Source organism: Microcaecilia unicolor, chromosome 1 (genome assembly GCF_901765095.1).
Source record: "Microcaecilia unicolor chromosome 1, aMicUni1.1, whole genome shotgun sequence".
Lineage (NCBI taxonomy): Eukaryota > Metazoa > Chordata > Amphibia > Gymnophiona > Siphonopidae > Microcaecilia > Microcaecilia unicolor.
The window spans coordinates 744,531,689-744,554,563 of record NC_044031.1 but is presented as its reverse complement, the minus strand read 5'-3'; the positions used below and the strand labels follow the sequence as shown (position 1 = coordinate 744,554,563).

General features: G+C 45.8%; 1 protein-coding gene across 1 annotated transcript in view; it reads left to right on the top strand.

The window, feature by feature from the left end:
- Positions 1-22,875, top strand: part of AGBL1 (ATP/GTP binding protein like 1) — a 1,046,841-nt gene that overhangs the window by 24,003 nt on the left and 999,963 nt on the right. Inside the window, exon 4 of the mRNA XM_030192481.1 lies at positions 1,154-1,285. Coding sequence (XP_030048341.1) covers positions 1,154-1,285 — 132 coding nt within the window. The remainder of the gene's footprint in view (positions 1-1,153; positions 1,286-22,875) is intronic.

Sequence of the window (22,875 nt, the reverse complement as noted above, 5' to 3'; positions counted from 1 at the left end):
TATGGGCATCTCTAGCATTTAGCGCACACTAAAAATGCTAGCGTGCCTTTGTAAAAGGACACTTTACTGCACGGCCATTTTGGTGGGGAGCAGGGGCGTAGCCATACTTCGGCGGGAGGGGGGTCCAGAGCCCGAGGTGAGGGGGTATATTTTAACCCCTCCCGGTGCCGCCGACCCCACCACCACCATTTTAACCCCCCCCCCCACCATTTTTGACCTCCCCGCCGCCATCACCACCTTTGACCCCCCCCCAGCACCAACCCTTTCGACCCCCTCTTCCTGCCGCCGCCAGCCCTCCCTTGCCATCATCGGGTACCTTTGCTGGCGGGGGTCCCCAACCCCCACCAGACGAAGTCCTCTTCTCTGGCGTGGCCGCGTTGCGGGGGTTGGGGACTCACAGAAACAGAAGCCTGCCCTTGCAGATCAGCAACGCGGCTGCACCGGAGAAGAGAACTTTGGCTGGCGGGGGTTGAGGACCTCCGCCAGTAAAGGTACCCGACGGCGGCGGGGGAGGGTTGGCGGTGGGAGGGGGGTCGAAGGGGTTGGCGGCAGGGGGAGGGCCAGGGCCAAATCTACAGGGGCCCATGCCCCCGTGGCCCCATGTAGCTACGCCCCTGGTGGGGAGCCCTTACCACCACCCCCACCCATTGAGATGACTGTAAGGGCTCCCACGCTAACCCAGTTGTAACAAGGCAGCACACGGCACTGCCCAATTTCTGCTGGTTAAGTTCTGGTGCAACAAAAATAGGGCATAAGGAATGATTTTTGAGAAAGGCTGCAGAGGGCTTTATTTTATAAAAATTATGCTCCTAAATTTACGCTCATAAATTACAAGCATACTCTATGCTCCAAAATAGATTATGCTCGTAATTTTAGGAGCATAAATTAAGGAGCATAACTTTATAGAATTATGCCCAGAGTGCACTTAGTTGTATGCTGTGGGCTCTATTTATCAAGTTTTATTTCTAATAGGAGAAAATCAGGTCATATATTTTATTTATAGATGTTTATTAATATAATGAAATAAAGCATATGCATAGTTGTACCAGCGTCATCGTTTCTTGGGGCAAAACCATAAATGAGATTTCTATCAAGTACTAAATACTGCTGTGACTAAGATGTATTTTGTTTTGCTCGTTATTTTGCTTTGCAGATAGAAAATTTGGATTGAAAGCTGAAAAGCTTGAGGTCATAGATGTGACGTTGATTTTGACAAGAAAACATCTAGCTAACTTCCAGAGTCTTACCCCGTGTCTCTGGCTTTTGAAAGTATATGCTTCCAACAGTAAGTATATGTTTAACCAGGATAACAATCCACCTAGGTTAATCCAAGTTTTCATTTTCAGAAAGCATGTCAAGTAAACAGATGTTTACTGACAAAGGGGTCCTTTTACTAAGGTGCACTGAAAAATGGCCTGCGCTGGTGTAGACGCGTGTATTGGACGCATGCAGGTTCATTTTTCAACACACCTGCAAAAAAGGCCTTTTTTGGGGGAGGCCAAAATGGACGTGCGGCAAAATAAAACTTGGCGCGTGTCCATTTTGGACCTGAGACTTTACCGCCACCCATTGAATTAGCGGTAAAGTCTCACGCGTTAACCAGGCAGTACTCGTCAGCATGTGTATACTGCCAATTACCAACCAGTTAGTGCCGCATGCTGGAAATTTTCCAGTGCATGTAGTGGACACGCGTAAAAAATGAAATTACCCGCCCCGGCCATGTGGTAGCCGGGCAGTAGTTCCGAGTTGGCGTGCGTAGGCACCTTACGCAGCTTAGTAAAAGGACCCCAAAGCGCTTGCTTCTTTGATGATGAAGTCCCTTTCTCATGTGCCATTGTTGCAGGGGTGTAGCCAGACCTCGCCGGGAGGGGGGCCAGAGCCCGAGGTGGGGGGGGGCACTGTTTAGCTGCCGACCCCCTCCCGCACCCACCCGCCCGCGCGCCGCCACTGCTGCCACTTTGGTCCCCCCTGCCGACAACCTTCTTGAACCCCTCCTCCCACCACCAACCCTCCCCTGCCGTCACCGCCCGGCCTGCCGCCGCATCAGGTACCTTGTTTGCTGGCTGGGGTCCCCAAACCCTGCCAGCTGAAGAGTCTTCCTCAGTGCCGAAGTAGACTCCAGCACCTTTGTTCAACGAAGTTCGTTGTCTGATCAGCTGTTTCTGACGCCTTACGTCCTGCACGGGGCTACATGCATGGTGCAGGACGTAAGGCGTCAGAAACAGATGATCACACAACGAAGGCGCTGGAGTCGACCGGCGCTGAAGAAGACTCTTTGGCTGGCGGGGATTGGGGACCCCCGCCAGCAAACAAGGTACTTGATGATGCGGGGCGGGACGGGGCGGGGGGGTCAAATGTAGAGGGGGCCAGGGCATAATCTGTGGGGGCCCATGCCTCCTTGGCCCCACGTAGCTACGCCCCTGGTGCCAATGGGGTAGAATAGTTTGCAATGCAGTTATGGGGTAAGTCTGATCTTGGGGAGTCTAGGAAGGGTTTGAAAATGTGAAATTTTAGACCCTCCTTCAGTTAAAATATAAATAAGGGTTGTCATTTTAAAATTAGCTTATACTGTTTATATTGGAATCGTTTTATGTCTTGCATTGCAAATAGCACGGAACGTTCCTCAGGGATGTGGTTAATAAGTAGAAATGAATAAATAACTAATTCTGAAGGAGTCCTGTGTTACATTTCATTTTCTTTTGAAGTACATTTTCATAGTTACAGATATACCAGTAATTAAATACGCTGCACTAATCTGAATATAAAACCAACAGTTCCATGAACTAGAAGTTCAACTTGAACTGAATAATCTCACAAAACTCAGTTCTACTCTGACTTTTTAAATTGCTAATTAACAGCTCAGAGTCCCCCCCCCCCCCAAAACAGACTTCTTTAACATCAATACAGAGCTACTTAAAAACACTGTGCCACATATTTATTCAATGTACCCTTTTCTCAGCTGTTCGCTGACTTCAAGACCTGTTCAAGCTGTTGCATGTCTGTCGGGGGCTCTGTAATTAAATTCTGTCGGGGGTCATTATGGATCTGATGAGGAGGGCAGGATGGGAAGGTTAAAGTTCCAGGATAAGCATATGCCAGCTGTTTTAATCAGATTGTATTAATTGTATTATTGTAAGAAAGTATTTGAAAAAGCATTTTCCATACTGTTATTTGAGTTAGAGTTTGCTGTTGGGTTCATAAAAGAAATTAGCTTGGTTGAATTGGCCTGTCAATCAAGTACAAATTAATTGCTATTTCTATGGTGTAGAAAGACGATGCTAGGCCAAAAGAGGCAAGTAGCTCCTGTGCAGGACCATGTCATTAAATGATGTTTTAACGTTCAGATATTTTGTAGGCTAAAGGCTAATTAACTACTGAAATGCCATAAACCGAGACAAGTATATACTACTACATGGCTGGTAGCTCTTAAATAATCAACAAGCTGATTTTCAAAAGCCCTTATGTGGTATATATCATTCAGTGTAAAAAATGCAACGAAGGCTGCTACATTGGAGAAACAAGTCAGGTGCTAAAGAAGAGATTTAATTTACATAGACACCATATGAAAAATGCTAGTACCAATAAGGATGTCACCTGTGTGGGGCAGCACTTTACAAAACCAGAACACTGTACCAGTGATTTCATGGTGAGAATCCTGAAAGGGAACTTTAAAACAATACAGGAATGTAAGACCTTTGAAGTCAGAATGATTAAATATTTTGACACCCACCAGACAGGACTTAACAAAGATCTGGGTTTTCTAGCCCATTATAAACCATAAAAATTGTACTGCTTTGTCACCCTCCTGTCTCCATGCATATCTCCCTGTCCCTCATCCACCCAACTCTTCCTGTCTCTCACCTATCCACCCCCATCCTGTGAGACCGTCACTGAAATGCTTTGATGTTTCACCCATATATACTGTCATCTACCAACATTTGCTTATTTCCGATCTGACGAAGAAGGGCAACCTTCGAAAGCTAATCAAGAAATGTATTAAGTTATATCCAATAAAAAAGGTATCTTATTTTCTTTTCCATGTTTTATTTTGTTTGATTTCCTTTAAAAGTGCCCTCTATATTTTTAATAAGGAGCTGCTTTCATTGGAAACAGTAAATGTTTTTTTAACATTTCCTATTTCATTCCTTTCATTTTAATGAAGATAAAAAAGGGGCCTTTTTTTAAAGGTTTGTCAGGGTTATAAACCTAAACATATTAGGGTTAAATGGTCAGTATACTTAATGGAGAAGGGTAGATAGTGGAGTTCCTCAGGGGTCTGTGCTGGGACCGCTGCTTTTTAACATATTTATAAATTACCTAGAGATGGGAGTAACTAGTGAGGTAAGTAAACTTGCTGACGACACAAAGTTATTTAAAGTTGTTAAATTGCAAGAGGATTGTGAAAAATTACAAGAGGAATTTACGAGACTGGGAGACTGGGTGGCTAGACGGCAGATGACATTTAATGTGAGTAAGTGCAAGGTGATGCATGTGGGAAAAAAGAACCCGAATTATAGCTACGTCATACAAGGCTCCACATTAGGAGAGACCGACCAGGAAAGGGATCTAGGCGTCATCGTTGATGATACGTTGACACCCTCTACTCAGTGTGTGGCAGTGGCTAAGAAAGCAAATAGAATGTTAGATATTATTAAGAAAGGAATGGAAAACAAAAATGAGGATGTTATAATGCTTTTGCATCGCCCCCCTAGTCCTAGTATTTTTGGAAAGAGTAAACAAGAGATTCACATCTACCCGTTCCACTCCACTCATTATTTTATAGACCTCTATCTTATCTCCCCTCAGCCTTCTTTTCTCCAAGTTGAAGAGCCCTAGCCGCTTCAGCCTTTCCTTATAGGGAAGTCGTCCCATCCCCTTTATCATTTTCATTGCCCTTCTCTGTAACTTTGATAGTGTTTATACCCATTGACTATGGGTTTTAAGGAAATGAAAATTTGAACTTAAAACACTTATCCTCAAAAAAGATATAGTGGAATTAGAAAAACTATCAAAGTTACTGCAACGCTGGAATTCAAACATAAGCCACTGTTCCTGTTATATGAAAAAAAAATTAGGAAATTGAACAGAAATCCCCGAAGAAGCCCATGTGCTGGGCGAAATGCGTTCTGTTGGGAGTATAAAATAGATAAGTGATTGCTTATTTCCTTTTGGCTTAAATTTTTTTGGTGTGGTGTTTTTTTTAAGGAGAGATGAACATGAAACCGTTGATTTAAGCAGAAATAAATAATTGAGGTCTTTTTCTTCCATTTGATTTTTATGATTCTTTGTTTTCCATTCTATATATTTTTCAGTTAAACCCTGTTGATTTTTATTGGGTTTACTATTTCTCACATTTTAGTTGGACTGTATAATTTGTCTTAGAATAACTTGCAACAGATAACTGTCAGTGCCCCTCAGACTGCAAAGCAATCCAGAAGGGCAATAAATTAAAGAACTCACATTAAATAAAATGGAGTCAATTCAGAGACAGCTTTAAAACCAAGAGTCAGCAATATAAATCTGATTCTAAAATAAATCAGAAGCCAATGCAGAGATATTAAAACTGGGGTAATATGTTCAAATTATGCCTGTCCTAAAATCAGTCTCGCAGCAGCCTTACAATGTACAGCAGAAATTCCTGCATATAAAGAATTGCAGTAGTCTATCTTAGACAATACTAAACTCTGTGCTACCACTGGAAAATCATCTCATGAAAGCATAGGTTTAATCTTACTAAGGACACGAAGCTGGTAAAATGAAGCTTGAACAGTCTTCAAAACTTGAGCCTGCATAGTTCAGCCAACTGCAGAAACATAATTTACAAGTCTATCTACATGGCTGGATTTAGTTAACTAGGTTCCAAATGGTGGAACTCAATACCAAAGATCACAAGAAGCATCACCAATTATCTTCAGTTTATTTATTTATTTGCTGCATTTGTATCCCACATTTTCCTACCTTTTTGCAGGCTCAATGTGGCTTACATTATGCCGTAATGGCAGAACTGAAAAGAAAAGAACTGAAAACCTACCTCCTTAAAAAATTTGACAACTAAGGGCCCTGTTTACAAAGCAGTGTTATAGGCAAGTTAACGTTTTTAATGTGCGTTAAGCATGTACGCGCGTTAATCGTGTATGTGCCTACAATATCCCAATAGGCGCCTACATGGTTAGCGTGTGCACTAAGTGTAGGCGAGCTAAAAACCCTACCTTAGTAAACAGGGCTCTTAATTAGCTACCGATGTCCTTTCTGCTTTCTAATTTGTAAACCATGAACCGAAACCTGGTTTTGAAAAACGGATAGAAGAATGCATGAATAAATAAATAAATAGTCAATTTAGAATCGAGGATCGTGCCTAAACTTAATAACACTAGACACTCTGCTTCTGAATAGGAAATGGAATCTGTGTGCCTGGATGCCATTACAGAATTGACTTTCACCGTGCATTCTCAGGTTGCCTAAACTGAAGCATCCCTAAAGGTGTGGACAGGGCCGCCGAGAGGGGGGGGGGGCAGGGGGGACAAAATTCCCCGGGCCCGGCGCCACAGTCCCCTCCACCTGCCCCTGGGCCGGACCCCCCTGAATTCAAATCATAGCGCCTCACCTCAACCTCGCTCCGTGTGAAAGAAGCGCAGCAGCGGCAGTCTGCAGATCGCCTCTCTTCGGGCTTTCCCTCCCTGTGTCCCGCCCTCGTCTGACGTAACTTGCGTGAGGGCGGGACACAGGGAGGGAAGGCCTGAAGGGAGGTGATCTGCAGACTGCTGCTACTGCACTTTTTTCACATGGAACGAGGTTGAGGTGAGGCGCTATGATTTGAATTCAGAGGGGCCCGGCCCGGTGGTGGACGGAGGGGGGTGGCGGCGATGACGACGATGACCTCGGGGGGGGGGCCCAGGGGTGGCCTTGCCCCGGGCCCAGCCCAGTCTCTCAGTGGCCCTGGGTGTGGATAACATGAAGAAGGACTTAGCGAGGCTAGAGAAATGGTCTGGAATTAGACAGCGTAAATATAATGTTAAAAAATGCAGGGTCATGCATTTGAGCTGCAAAACCCCAAGGGAACAGTACAGTTTAGGGGGTGAAGTACTTTTGTGTGCGAAAGAGAAGCGGGACTTGGGTATGATCATAGCTGATGATATTAAGGTAACCAAACAGGTAGAAAAGGCAATGATAAAAGCTAGAAGGATGTGTGGGCGCACAGAGAGAGGAATGGCTAGTAGGAAAAAAGGAGGTGATGATGCCCCTGTATAAGACTCTGGAGAGACCTCATTTGGAATATTGTGTATAATTCTGGAGACTGCACCTCCAAAAAGATAAAAACAGGATGGAGCTGGTCCAGAGGGTAGCTACTATAAGGGTCAGTGGTCTTCATCATAAAGTGTATGGGGACAGACTTAAAGATCTCAGTATGTATTTTTTGGAAGAAAGGTGGGAGAGGGGAGATATGACGGAGATATTTAAATATCTATGTGGCATAATTGCACAGGAGGCGAGTCTCTTTCAATTGAAAGGAAGCTCTGGAATGAGGGGGCGTAGGATGGAGGTTAAAGGGGATAGACTCAGAAATAACCTAAGGAAATACTTCTTCATGGAAAGGGTGTTAAATTCATGGAATGGCCTCCCGATGGAAATGGTGGAGATGAAAACAGTATCTGAATTCAACAGAGCTTGGGAGAAGTACATAGGATCTCTAAGGGAGTGATTGGAAGAATAGGTGGCATTGATAGGCCATATAGAGGGGCATAATCGAACGGCGCCGGCAAAATACATGGCCGGCGATGTATTTTGGCGGCGCCGCAAACAGCTGGCCAGACCCGTATTTTCAAAAAAGATGGCCGGCCATCTTTTGGTTCGACAATACGGTTCCGGCCAGCCAAATGCCTTGGATTTGGCCGGGGTTTGAGATGGCCGGCTTCGTTTTTCAGCGATAATGGAAAGTTATGTCAGCCATCTCAAACCCCGGCCAAATCCAAGGCATTTGGCCGTGGGAGGAGCCAGCATTTTTAGTGCACTGGCCCCCCTGACATGCCAGGACACCAACCAGCCACCCTAGGGGTCACTGCAGTGGACTTCAGAAAAGCTCCCTCGTGCATAGCTCCCTTACTTTGGGAGCTGAGCCCCCCAAACCCCCCAAACCCACTACCCACAAATGTACTGCACCCACTAAAATTGCTCCAGGGACCTGGATACAGCCTCTAGGACTTATGGCTGCTGTATAACTTTGGCACACCAGTTCACACCTGAAGACTAATCTCTCTGAAAAAGTCCTTTCTTGAAATAAGCACCTTTACTCACAGTTAACTGAAGATCAGAGGTTGTGCCCCACTGGCAAAGAGTCCCCTGGTACTAAGATTAGCATTAGGTCAGAGCTGGCACAATGGTGTACAATGCCCTCTTTCGGCACCATTCAAGGTAAGAACTACGTTCTCTAACGTGGGTAATACAGGAAAGGGAACTAAAACTGGCTTACAAAAATGGCCACTACCACATGGACTACAACAGGAAACAAAACAGGGCACACTCTGACCTGGTTGGCAGGGGGGAAAAGCACCATGGGAGTAGAGCCCAGTACCCTACACCCAACACAATGCATTGGTAATGTGACTCTGCAGGGCACCTAACAGAAAAGGTGTCACACTCACCCGAGAGCCACATCGCAACCAGGGAAAGGCTGTCGGAGGATACAACACATTCTGCTGTCATGGAGGTGGGTACGGCATTTGAGGCTGGCATACAGGCTGGCAAAAAAGGTTTTTAGTTTTATTTTTTTTAGTTTGGAAGGGGGTTGGTGACCACTGGGAGAGTATGGGGAGGTCATCCCCCATTCCCTCCAGTGGTCATCTGGTCAGTTTGGGCACCTTTTTGAGGCTTGGTCGTGAAAATAAAAGGACAAAGTAAAGCCGGCGAAATACTGCTTAACGCCGCTTTTTTTTTCCCATTATCGGCGAAAGCCAGCCATCTGGTGGCCACGCCCATGCCCGCCCATGTCCCGCCTTTGCTAATCTACTGACACGCCCCCTTGAACTTTCGCTGGCAAAGCGACGGGAAAGCGGCGATGCTGTCAAAAAAGCAACTTTCCATTATACCGATTTCGCCGCTTTTCCGAAATCACCGGCCATCTCCCGATTTATGTCGGGAAATGGCTGGCGATCACTTTCGAAAATAAGCTGGATGGTTTTTATCTGCCTACATTTTTCACTTAGGTAGAATATTGGCATATATGTACGTATGTCCTGGTATTCTAAACATTTACTTGCATAATGTACATGTAAATGTTAGTGCCTAATTTATAGAAATACCCTATTAGAGTGTGGTAATTCCTGAGTGAAACAGTTAATGCAGCTTAGTAAGCACGAGCCTGAATTTTGTTTTTTTCATTTCCACTAAGCAGAAGGAGCCAGCTCTGGCCCTCCCCCAGGAATCTCCCGCCATGTATCTCATGGGCTTGTTTTCCCCACCCATTTCCCAGACCTCTACTCAACTTATATGCTATCTTTTGGGTCTAATTGTGGCAGAAGTGTGCACCAACTTTTTCCTTCACTGGTGATGTATTCCAAAATGGCTCCATCTGAACCATGGATTGTGGCCATTTTGAATGCAGCATTGGTTGGGCAGGCGTGGCTGGTTATTACTACTACTTCCTTTGGAAAGGTAAGCTGTGAAGGTCTGGGAAAACTGGAGGTGGGGTAGAAAGGGTAAGCTGGGATTTTTGAAAACAGGCCTGAGGATCTCTCTCTTGATTTGATGGCACAGCACAGTTTTAGTGCATGTTGACAGTAGCGTGCACTAAAACAGAATGGAATATTTTTTTTAAAAAGTATTCTAAATGAATTGAATCACCTCCTGCCCATTTCCCACTGTTGAATGTTAACTGAATGTTAAGCTTTTGCACTTAAAGATCCTTTTACGAAGCTGCGGTAAAAAGGGCCCTGCGCTAGCGGTGGGGCTGTTTTTGCCGTGCGCTGAGGCTCTTTTTACCGCAGTGGGTAAAAAGGCCAAAACAACCCATGGCCATGTGGCAAGATTTCACTTAATTCTACTCATTGAATTGGTGATAAGGGCTCCTGTGCTAACCTGTGGTAACTGGGTACCGTGTGGCACTACCCGATTACCACCAGGTAATTGCGTGCTAAAAAATAAGGGCCTTTTTTCCCTATTACGGGAAATGGTGCATGCTGGGGCTGGAAATACCACTGGCACCCACATGGGCTGGTGGTAGCTCCAGATTGGCGCACAGTAAGCCAGGGCCGCCGAGAGACAGGACCGGGCCCGGGGCAAGGTCGCCCCCGCTGCCCCCCCCCCGAGGTCACCGCTGCTGCTCCCCCCCTTCCGTCCGCCACCTGGCCTGGACCCCTGCATTGAAATCAAAGCGCCTCTCACCTCCGTGTGAAAGCTCTGCAGGCAGCAGGGCAGCAGATCGCCTCCCTTCGGCCCTCCTTCCCTCCTTGTGTCCCGCCCTCGCGTAAGTTATGTCAGACGAGGGCGGGACACAGGGAGGGAAGGAGGCCCAAAGGGAGGCGATCTGCTGCCCTGCTACCTGCAGCGCTTTCACATGGAGGTGACAGGCGCTGTGATTTCAATGCAGGGGGCCCGGCCCGGTGGCAGACGGTCGACGACGGAGGGCGGGTGGGACTGCAGCGCCGGGCCCCCCTTGGAGGCCCGGGCCCGGGGAATTTTGTCCTCCCCTGCCCCCCCTCTCTCGGCGGCTATGCAGTAAGCCTGCTTTGGGCTTACTGCTGCTTTGTAAAAGGGCCCCTTACCGACCGTCGGTTGAAACCTTAACAAGCGGTAAGTGCAAAACTCGTGCACTAAATACCAGAACATTAGTTTCTCCTAATCTGATCTCCAACCTTGCTTTGTAATCTATTCCATGACAATTATTTTCCGTGTTGCCAAGTGACATATGGGTTTTTATCGGAATGAAACAATATTTAAACAAACAGTCCTGACTTTCCAGATTTTATTAATTGCTGTTTACTGTTGTCGGAATGATTCTTAGAAATTTCCCCAAAGTCCCCGTCAGTAGGATTATGCATCTGGAGTCCGGTAGTGCTGAACAAGGTGAAGAACGTATTGCCAGCACTCAGATGGCATATGGCAATATTTACACACAGCTCAGTGACAGATTGACTTGGGCAATTGCCCACATCTCGGCTGATGAAAGAAGGGGATTTGTGGAAATGATCATGTTCATTGTTTTCATCTGTTAACACCGAGCTCAGTCCTTTTGGAAGACGTTCATTAGCTAAATAAGATTTCTTCCAGGCTGAGGCTCGCACCAGAAATTGAGTGAAGTGCTTCCAAGGCAAATACGTTTTAACACAGGTTTCAATTGTAATGGAATAGTTCCTGTTTTAACGAAGATGTCACAGAAATGAGTCTCTTGCCTTCTCCTCCCCCTGTCCCTCCCCCCCCCCCCAAATGACCCAAGAAATGTTTCAGCAGGGATAAATTCAGAGAGGAGGAATTTTAGATTAATGCATTCTCTTTTTCAAACCTGTAAAGGGGAAATTTCAATTCTAGTATATCAATAGAAATCAAACAAAATAAAACATGGAAAAGAAAATAAGATGATACCTTTTTTATTGGACATAACTTAATACATTTCTTGATTAGCTTTCGAAGGTTGCCCTTCTTCCTCAGATCGGAAATAAGCAAATGTGCTAGCTGACAGTGTATTTCCGATCTGAGGAAGAAGGGCAACCTTCGAAAGCTAATCAAGAAATGTATTAAGTTATGTCCAATAAAAAAAGGTATCATCTTATTTTCTTTTCCATGTTTTATTTTGTTTGATTTCTATAGATTCTACATGGAATGTTGCTATTCCACTAGCAACATTCCATGTAGAAGTCGGCCCTTGCAGATCACCAATGTGGCCGCACAGGCTTCTGCTTCTGTGAGTCTGACGTCCTGCACGTACGTGCAGGACGTCAGACTCACAGAAACAGAAGCCTGCGCAGCCTTCTACATGGAATGTTGCTAGTGGAATAGCAACATTCCATGTAGAATCTCCAATAGTAGCAACATTCCATGTAGAATCTCCAATGGTATCTATTTTACTGTCATAGTAATGCTTGAATGTTTTCACTTATATACACTGTCAGCTAGCACATTTGCTTATTTCCGATCTGAGGAGGAAGGGCAACCTTCGAAAGCTAATCAAGAAATGTATTAAGTTATGTCCAATAAAAAAGGTATCATCTTATTTTCTTTTCCATGTTTTCTTTTGTTTGATTTCTATTGATAACCTTAAGAGTGGACTAACACGACTACCATACTCCTCTACTTAATTCTAGTATAGTAGGGTCTTATGATCTAAGTTGATACTTGAGGCAATACAACATAAATTCCCTCGCTCAAGGTCACAAGAACATTAGTGGGAAAAGCTGGATTTATATCTCTGGTTCCTCCCCCTGCCCCACCCACTGCTCTAACCTCTAGAGGACTCCTCCATTCTTCAAGTACAGAGGTAGGGTTGGTCATTCATTTTAAACAGCGACCTATTCAGATATTATTCTTAATTTTGGTTAGTCCTCATCCAGTGTGCTATCTTCCTAACCTAAAAACTGATTCCTTGTAAATACAGGAACGTAAGACCTTTGAAATAAGAATGATTGAATATTTTGACACCCAACAAACAGGACTTAATAAGGATCTGGGTTTTCTAACCCATTATCTACTATAATAAAACTCACCCTCAACGTTCTGAGGACACTGACGTCAGTGAAGCCAAGCTCTGACTTCCTTCATAAAGGTTCGAAGGTTCGTGGTGGTGAAGCCACCAAAATCACTCCGGGCCCCGCCTTCGAGGGCAGAGCAATGGCAGAACAACGAAGGGGTTGGCAGGGAGGGAGGCAGGGAGACGGGGGTGGATGGGAAATCGCTCCGGGCCCCGCCCTCGAGGGCGGAGCAATGGCAGAACAATGAAGGGGTTGGCAGGGAGGGAGGCAGGAAGGCGGGGGGTGGGAAATCGCTCCGGGCCCCGCCCTCGAGAGCGGAGCAATGGCAGAACAACAAAGGGGTTGGGAGGGAGGGAGGCAGGGAGGCGGGGGGTGTGTGTGGAAAATCGCTCCGGGTCCCGCCCTCGCGTCTAACATCATGACGGGGGCGGAGCAAGGCCAGAACAACGAAGGGGTTGGCCAGGGAGGGAGGGAGGAAGGGGGTGTTGGCTACGAAAACCTTGCTAGCGCCCATTTCATTTGCTCTGAAACGGGCTTCTTTTACTAGTAAACCATAAAGCTGTATTTCTCTGTTTATTTCTCTGTTTATTACCCTCCTCTCACCTACCAACACCCATCCTGTTAGAATATCAATGAAATGCTTTGATGTCCCCATGCATACCTCCGACCCACCCCCCTCCTCCCACTCTGTCAGACAGTCAAAGTAATGCTTTGATGTTTCTCTCATATATACTATCTGCTACCTCATTTGCTTATTTCCGATCTGAGGAAGAAGGGCAACCTTTGAAAGCTAATCAAGAAATGTATTAAGTTATGTCCAATAAAAAAGGTATCATCTTATTTTCTTTTCCATGTTTTATTTTGTTTGATTTCTATTGATAACTTGTAAATCTCCCTAAAGAAGGTTCTTCTGGTACATCAGTTTGCTTTCTTTTTTTTCATTTAATAGTCACATATAAACTGCATTCCTGGGAACCAAAATAGGCCTGTGCAAAGTGGTGTACTTAACATAGCCGCCGAGAGGGGGGGGGGGCAGGGGGGACAAAATTCCCCGGGTCCGGCGTCGCAGTCCCACCCGCCCTCCGTCGTCGACCGTCTGCCACCGGGCCGGGCCCCCTGCATTGAAATCACAGCGCCGCTCACCTCTGTGTGGAAGCGCTGCAGGCAGCAGGGCAGCAGATCACCTCCCTTCGGGCCTCCTTCCCTCCCTGTTTCCCGCCCTCATCTGACATAACTTCCGCGAGGGCGGGACACAAGATTGCCTTGATGGATGCCTTGATTGCATCCACTAATGCTAGACCTGTTTTCATCTTCAGACTCGGATGTGGAGGAAGAGAGGCTGATGTGGGCTCTTTTTTTTAGCATACACTGTTTCAGAGCTCTCATGCTTGGTGACAGAGTAGTAATACAAAAAATTCCTTCAGTCTCTGGTATATAAATATAACAAATATCCAAACCAGGACAAAAAGTTAACAAAATTAAAAAAAAAAATCAGTCAAACAAAAATTCACGGCGTGGGCTACCAAAGGAGTGTTAATGTGTATGAGTGCTGTAGCGAGGGCGGCTGACACCCGGGGCAGGTCGCCGCTGCGCACCCCCCCCCCCCGGGTTCAGCACGGCACCCCCCCTCGACGCGCACCCTCCCCCCGGAGCGCATTCTTACTTCAATTAGGAAGCGAGGGGCAGGCGAGAGGGCCGATCCACCCCCGAGTGCACGTCGCTGGGAGCTGCGTCGGCTCCGCTGGTTCCTTGCTCTCTCTGCCCCGGAACAGGAAGTAACCTGTTCCGGGGCAGAGGGAGCAGGGAACCAGCGGAGCCGACACCCCCCCAGCGGCGTGTACCCGGGGCGCACCGCCCCACCGCCCCCCCTTCCTACGCCACTAATGTGTATTCAAAAAATTTTGAGAATACCCTCAGAATTTCCACTCACTGCTGCAAGTGATAATATCACTGCCTGGTGGTTCAGCACTTCATTTATCGGGTAATTCTTTTTATATATATTTTGTGCTGGTTCAGGTGATACTAATCCTTAATTCACCCTCTATTAAATGTGATATAAGTGTAACCAATAGCCAATGCTGCTAACAATATAGTCAATGAATTCACATGCATTTATCTTGTAATTCATGAGTGCTCCATCTTGTTGAGTCGTGACAAGAGAATATCCAATAGCCTCCCCCTAAAAGACGCCGTGGGTTTCAAAATCATTTCTTCAGGGACTCGGGTTTGAAGGCATTAACTGGCAGCGTTATGCTCCTGCTGCTGACTTCCTTCCGTCCTTATCTCGCCTTCATTTCGGTGCCACATGAACTTGATCTTACCACAACATCACCCTGTATTTGTTCACACCGGAGCCTGCAAAGGCCTCTCCGGTACTATGTAAGCCACATTGAGCCTACAAATAGGTGGGAAAATGTGGGATAGAAATGTAACAAATAAATAAAAATATAAGCATATTTACTACTACTATTTAGCATTTCTATAGCGCTACAAGGCGTACGCAGCGCTGCACAAACATAGAAGAAAGACAGTCCCTGCTCAAAGAGCTTACAATCTAATAGACAAAAAATAAATAAAGTAAGCAAATCAAATCAATTAATGTGAACGGGAAGGAAGAGAGGAGGGTAGGTGGAGGCGAGTGGTTACAAGTGGTTACGAGTCAAAAGCAATGTTAAAGAGGTGGGCTTTCAGTCTAGATTTAAAGGTGGCCAAGGATGGGGCAAGACGTAGGGGCTCAGGAAGTTTATTCCAGGCTTAGGGTGCAGCGAGACAGAAGGCGCGAAGTCTGGAGTTGGCAGTAGTGGAGAAGGGAACAGATAAGAAGGATTTATCCATGGAGCGGAGTGCACGGGAAGGGGTGTAGGGAAGGACGAGTGTGGAGAGATACTGGGGAGCAGCAGAGTGAGTACATTTATAGGTTAGTAGAAGAAGTTTGAACAGGATGCGAAAATGGATAGGGAGCCAGTGAAGCGACTTGAGGAGAGGGGTAGTATGAGTAAAGCGACCCCGGCTCTGCTTGCACTCTCCTTCCCCAAACACATATACAGCTGTTTCATATACTTGTCATAACACTTACTTGTATGTGGTGGTAATTTTTAGAAGACACAACAACAAAAAAAAACTTTTATAAAATTATCCCCTTAAGGGTTGAAGAAGGCAATCCTTGGAAGATCTCAATTCTTGTGTAGAGTCATACTTTATCAATTTTGCCTTTAATGACTTGATTCCATTCAACATCTAAACCAACTAATGCTGATCCCTTCTAATTTGATTATGTTAATCATGTTATCACTATTGGTCATTATATTTTACCTGTTTTATTTTGTGTTATACAAATTTTTTTTTAATTTTAGTTACATTTGTACCCCGCGCTTTCCCACTCATGGCAGGTTCAATGCGGCTTACATGGGGCAATGGAGGGTTAAGTGACTTGCCCAGAGTCACAAGGAGCTGCCTGTGCCTGAAGTGGGAATTGAACTCAGTTCCTCAGGACCAAAGTCTACCACCCTAACCACTAGGCTACTCCTCCACTAGCAACATTCCATGTAGAAATCGGCCCTTGCAGATCACCAATGTGGCTGCGCAGGCTTCTGCTTCTGTGAGTCTGACTCACAGAAACAGAAGCCTGCACAGCCTTCTACATGGAATGTTGCTAGTGGAATAGCAACATTCCATGTAGAATCTCCAATAGTATCTATTTTATTTTTGTTACATTTCTACCCCCCGCTTTCCCACTCATGGCAGGCTCAATGCGGCTTACATGGGGCAATGGAGGGTTAAGTGACTTGCCCAGAGTCACAAGGAGCTGCCTGTGCCTGAAGTGGGAATCAAACTCAGTTCCTCAGTTCCCCAGGACCAAAGTCCACCACCCTAACCACTAGGCCACTCCTCCACTCTACTCCAAAACGTCAGCTATTGTTGTCTAGGGTTGGTCCCGGGGTCCACTTCACAGAGGCAGTGGGTTCCCAAAGAATACGCAATCCACACGGATTTGGATATATAAAGTATATTATATTTGCATACATGTATTGGCTCACAGCACTTAGTACAGGAAAAAGGGTACAAGCTGTCTTGGGGTGTGTGTTTAGAGGGATGGAGAAAGAAAGGATAGGGTGTTTGTTCAGAGGAAGAAAGAAACCTTGGACTAGGGCTGTCTGAGAAGGGGGGGGGGGGGGAGCAGAGCCAGGTGCTCTGGTGGCTAAAGATGGAGGTGTGCAGAGAAAGAAGAAGAAGAAACAAAGACAGCCCAGCAGAGTCCCGTGCCCTCTGCTGCAGGGAGAAAGAAAGAGGGAGAGCTAGTGCCCTGGACACAGAGAATCATTCTACTGACCTATTTACCTAATTTCTTACACAGTAATATATTAAATTAGACCAAACCCTTACTCTATTTATGATTATACCTTTTGCAATTTAATGTAAAAAGTAGAGACTAATAGACGATTCACCACTGGAGACGTGAGTCCAACAGTCTTTATTATATCAAAGATAACGACCCGACACAGGCCGTGTTTCGACGCTAAAAAAGCGTCTGCATCAGGGGTCAATAAATACACCAAGTAGTGAATGCAAAATGAGGAGTCCTACTTGTATGTGTGTTGTCAACTCACTAATCACGTAGCACTAAACAGAAAATGCTGGACACAAACTATCAGAGCAAAAGTTATAAGAATCTTATAACTTTTGCTCTGATAGTTTGTGTCCAGCATTTTCTGTTTAGTGCTATGTGATTTTCCATTCACTACTTGGTGTATTTATTGACCCCTGATGCAGACGCTTTTTTAGCGTCGAAACACGGCCTGTGTCGGGTCGTTATCTTTGATATAATAAAGACTGTTGGACTCACGTCTCCAGTGGTGAATCGTCTATTAGTCTCTACTTTTGCCTTCTGTGATTCGTCATCGTAGAGAACTTTTCCTGTTCTATATTTTGCAATTTAATGTAAGCCACATTGAGCCTGCAAATAGGTGGGAAAATGTGGGGTACAAATGCAGCAAATAAATAAATAAATAAATAAAGCAGCCAGGGCCTCTAAAAACACTATCTTAACAATAGCAGGTCAAAGCTTTAAATATAAGACAGGACGCCAATGCAGCATGTGCAGAGCCATGCTATTGGCTCAGATTGCTGAAGGCCTAGAAACGTTCTAGCTGCAGTATTCTAGTCATATCGCAGTTTGGCCAGTTGCATCTTAAAAGGGCTCATATATTCCAGGAGAGGAGGTAAATTGATAGCAGAAAACTACTAAAAGTGCATGTTTATAACCATTTGTCCTCTGTGCCAGTAGGTGTTTTCAAAGTTCAATGACAGATTGCTCTTGGGGACAGAAGACAAAATGCAAGAGAGTAAGAGGCCCTTTTATTAAGCTTGCATAGGCGTTTACGCGCACCCAATGCGCGCCAGTTTGGAGTTCCTGCCCAGCTACTGCGTGTCCCATGCGATAATTTCATTTTTTTTTTTACACGCGTCTGCTACGCACTCCAGAAAATATTTTTTTTAATTTTCTGGCACGCAGCGAAAATCGGGCAGTAACTCCGACTTGATGCTCCTAGGCTATAACCGCATGGTTAACGCGAGAGACCTTACCGCTAAGTCAATGGCTGGCGGTAAGCTCTCAGACCCAAAATGGACGCGCGCCAGTTTTAAATTTCGCCGCACATCCATTTTCAGCAAAAATTTTAAAAAGGCATTTTTTTTACAGGTGCGCTGAACAATGGATCTGCACGTGCACAAAACCTGAGCCTACACTACAGCAGGACATTTTTTCAGCGCACATTAGTAAAAGGACCCCTCAGGGCCCTGTTTGCTAAGGTGCGTTTTAGCACACCTACACTTAATGTGCATGCCAGTGGCGTAGCTACTATGGGGCCACGGGGACCTGGGCCCCCATAGATTTGGCCCTGGACTCCCCCCACCGCCGACACTCTCAACCCCCCTCCTGCCGTCAACCCGCTGTCGCCGTCTGCTACCTTTGCTGGCAGGGGACCCCAACGTGCAGGACGTCAGACTCACAGAAACAGAACGAAGCCTTGCAGATCGCAAGGCTTCGTTCTGTTTCTGTGAGTCTGATGTCTGGTGCAGGACAGACTCAGAAGCAAAACGAAAGAAGACTTCGGCTGCCGGGGGTTGGGGCCCCCACCAGCAAAGGTAGCAGATGGCGACGGCAGGTTGACGGCGGGAGGGGGGTTGAGAGGGTCGTCGGTGGGGGGGGTGGTCAAAGTTGTTGGTGGGGGTGACAGCAATGGCGGGGGGGTGTCGGCAATGGCGGCGGGGGGGGGGGGGCTAAAATGTGCCCCCTCACCTCGGGCTCTGGACCCCCCTCCCGCCAAAATCTGGCTCCGCCCCTGGTGCATACTAACCATGTCGGCGCCTATAGGGATAGTGTAGGCACACACTTGGTTAACATGCGTACATGGTTAACGCCCGTTAAAAACGTTAGCGTGCCTATAATGCTGCTTAGTAAACAGGGCCCCAAATGGGGAAGGCAAGGAGGACACATAAAGGAATCCTGTTCAGAAGAATAGATCCTCAGAAGCTTAGCGGAGATTGGGTGGCAGAGCCGGAGGTGGGGGGCGGGGCTGGTGGTTGGGAGGCGGGGCTAGTGCTGGGTTAGACTTCTACGGTCTGTGCCGTGAAAATGGCAGATACAAATCAAGGTCAGGTATACACAAAAAGTAGCACTTATGAGTTATCTTGCTGGGCAGACTGGATAGACCGTGCAGGTCTTTCTCTGCCGTCATCTACTATGTTACTATTGTTACATTCCCCTGACTCTGAGAACCCTGTAATGTAGGCACTGGAATGGCTGCACTACTCAGTCTGCCAGCGCCTCAAACCTGAAAAGAGCTGTTCTCAAACCAAAACAATTTTAGTCAACTAATAGATACTTTTGAGGCTCAAACTACAGTTTAACCTCAAGCTTTTGAATGCCTACAGTGATCCTTGGCTACATGAACAATGTCAATGACAGCAAAGACCTTTTTCCTCTAATAACCAACTGCTTGGAAATGCATTTGCCTTGTTACCTGATGTTGAAGGATGTCAGGTTTGCCCTTTATATATGCTGCAATCTGCAGAAAATGCCACCTCCTAGGTGTCAGGTACTTTTTCAGGCTTAGCTGACCAACCTTGTACTTTTATTACATACAGACAGAATGTCTAGCCCAGTTTATTAGCCTTATAACATGTTTATTACTATATTAGCAAATATGCTATGATAGCATGTATCAAAATGGAACTCCCCAAGCCAGTCCTAATCAAACAGGAATGTTCACAAAGGGCCCCTTTTACAAAACAGCAGTAAGCCCAACGCGGGCTTTACGCTCGCTAAAAAGGAAGTGCTGCCAGCCCAGCAGTACTTCCCACCCCCAGCGCGCCGTCATATCCGGTGCTACAAAAATATTTTTATTTTATTTATTTTTATTTATATTATTTTATTTTATTTTTGCAGCACTGGCGCGTACCCAGTGGTAATTGGGCAGTGCTGTGCACTGCCCGGTAATCGCCAGGTTAACGTGGGAGCCCTTACCACCACCTCAATAGGTGGCGGTAAGGGCTCCCTCCCAAAATGGCCGCCCGGCAAGTGCTTCACTTGCCACATGGCCATTTCCTGAAGAAAAGAAAGACCTACCTTTTACCCACTGCGGTAAAAGGGGGCCTCAGCGTATGTCAAAAGCATGTGCCGATGCAAGCGCAGGCCACAGCTTGGTTAAAGGGGCACAAAATAATTATTTACATGAAACAAATCTTTTTATTTATTTATTTATTTGTTACATTTGCATCCAATAATCATATACACTGCGGGTCTACTCTTGCAGAGTGTAGGGTGTCAAACAATGAATGGAAGGGGGGAAGAGACCTCAGACAGGTGAAGTTACAGCACCATTGCTGAAATTACTCATTTAGACAACCACCATAGATCAATCATCGGTCTTTACCCAACCTCCTCCCTTGGTGTGGAACAATATATTTTTTAAGGAATTTTTAAGAAATATGCTCAATCCACTGGGTGCCAAAAAACTTAAAGGACATCAAATATATTAAAAAGAAAAACCCACTTAGCTCAAAGCAGCATCGGAAATGGGGTTCCCCGCCCAACGGACCGTTTCGCCGGAGGAGCTTCTTCAGGGGGAAAAACGGACGCCCAATCCAAGAGTACTGCTGAAGTGGCCAATCATGAAGTCCTAAAAATAACAACACATGATCAATAACCATTCAAAGTCTCGCTTATCCCACAGAACTGAATTGAAGAGACTGAAAAATATCACACTTACATTTGGCCGGCCTAACGGCTCAAAATGGGGCTGTTGCACAGGCGCCGCAAAAAGTCAGCTGCTTTTATGTGCTTTACAATTGTATCCCACATTTCCCCACCTATTTGCAGGCTCAATGTGGCTTACATAGTACCGGAGAGGCTTCAAAGTCTCCGATGAACAAGTACAAGGTAATGTTGTGATAGGATAGAGTTCATGTAGCACTGTCACATTAGGGAGTCGTACAACGTAAGAGTTGAGTAATGTCCATTACGTACTTGAGTTTTGTTGTGTAGTAGAGTTCAGGCATTTAGTTGGGTCGGTAGGGTATGCCTTTTGGAACAGGTTAGTCTTTAGTGATTTCCGGAATTTTAGGTAGTTGTATTTCGTTTTCAAGGCTTTTGGTAATGCGTTCCATTATTGCGTGCTTATGTAGGAGAAACTGGATGCGTAGTTTGATTTGTATTTAAGACCTTTGCAGCTTGGGTAGAGAAGATTTAGAAATGTTCGTGTTGATTCGGATATGTTTCTGGTTGGTAAGTCGATCAGGTCTGTCGTGTATCCTGGGGCTTCACCGTAGATGATTTTGTGAACCAGGGTGCAGATTTTGAAAGCAATGCGTTCTTTGATTGGGAGCCAGTGTAGCTTTTCACGGAGGGGTTTTGTGCTTTTATCCTTTAAGGAAATAATTTGGTCTTCAAATTTATATCAAATGTATTCTATCAAATGTCGTGTGTGACCACACATTAATAGTCCATAACCTGTGGTCATAATCAGTTCAAGTTATTAATAAATATTATTTGTACACAATAACTTTTTTCAAATATTGGAGAAGGAAAAATTCCCAAAGCTGAAAAATGGCTTACGGTAATGTAGGCGCGGGTTTGGGGTGCATGTCGATCCATTTTTCAGCATGCCTGTAAAAAAGGCTTTTTAAAATTTTTGCCATAAATGGACGTGTGCAGCAAAATCAAAATTGCCATGTATCCATTTTGGGTCTACGACTTCCCGCCAGCCATTGACCTAGCAGTAAAGTCTCACGTGGTAACCGGGCGGTAGTGACCTACACGCTTCAAATGCCACTTGGCACGTGCCCAAAAATAAAAATTATTTTTTGGCTGCGTGTATCGGCTGTGTGCCAAAAATGAAATTACTGCAAGAGACACACGGTGACTCCATTTTGGTGCGCGTTGAGTGCACGTAGATTATTATGTGACTTAGTAAAAGAGCCCCTAGGCTATTTTTCCACTTCAGTGTCTATCAAGCTTATTTTCGAAAGAGAAGGGCGCTCATCTTTCAACACAAATTGGGAGATGGGCGTCCTTTTCTCAGGGTCGCCCAAATCGGCATAATTGAGGGTGTCCTCAACTACTTCCTGTCGTGGGGATGACCAAAATTCCCGGGGGTGTGTCGGAGGCGTAGCAAAGGCAGGACTAGGGCGTGCCTAACAGATGGGCGTCCTTGAGCGATAATGGAAAAAAGAAGGGCATCCCTGACAAGCACTTAGTCGACTTTACTTGGTCCATTTTTTCTTACGACCAAGCCTCAAAAAGGTGCCCGAACTGACCAGATGACTACCGGAGGGAATCAGGGATAACCTCCCCTGACTCCCCCAGTGGTGACTGACCCCCTCCCACCCTGAAAAAACAACTTTAAAAACTTTTTTTTGCCAGACTCAAATATCATACTCAGGTCCATCGCAGAAGTATGCAGGTCCCTGGTGGTGGTGGTGGGGGGGAGTGTGTGTGTGTCAGTGGAGGCATAGCGAAGGCATGGACGTCCTTCTTTCAAACATTTTGGACGTCCTGAACTGCCCCCCCCCCCCACAGGGACGGCCAAATTTCAAGGGAGTGGAGTGGAGGAGTGGCCTAATGGTTAGAGCACTGGTCTTGCAATCTAGAGGTGGCCCGTTCAAATTCCACTGCTGCTACTTGTGATCCAAAATCCAA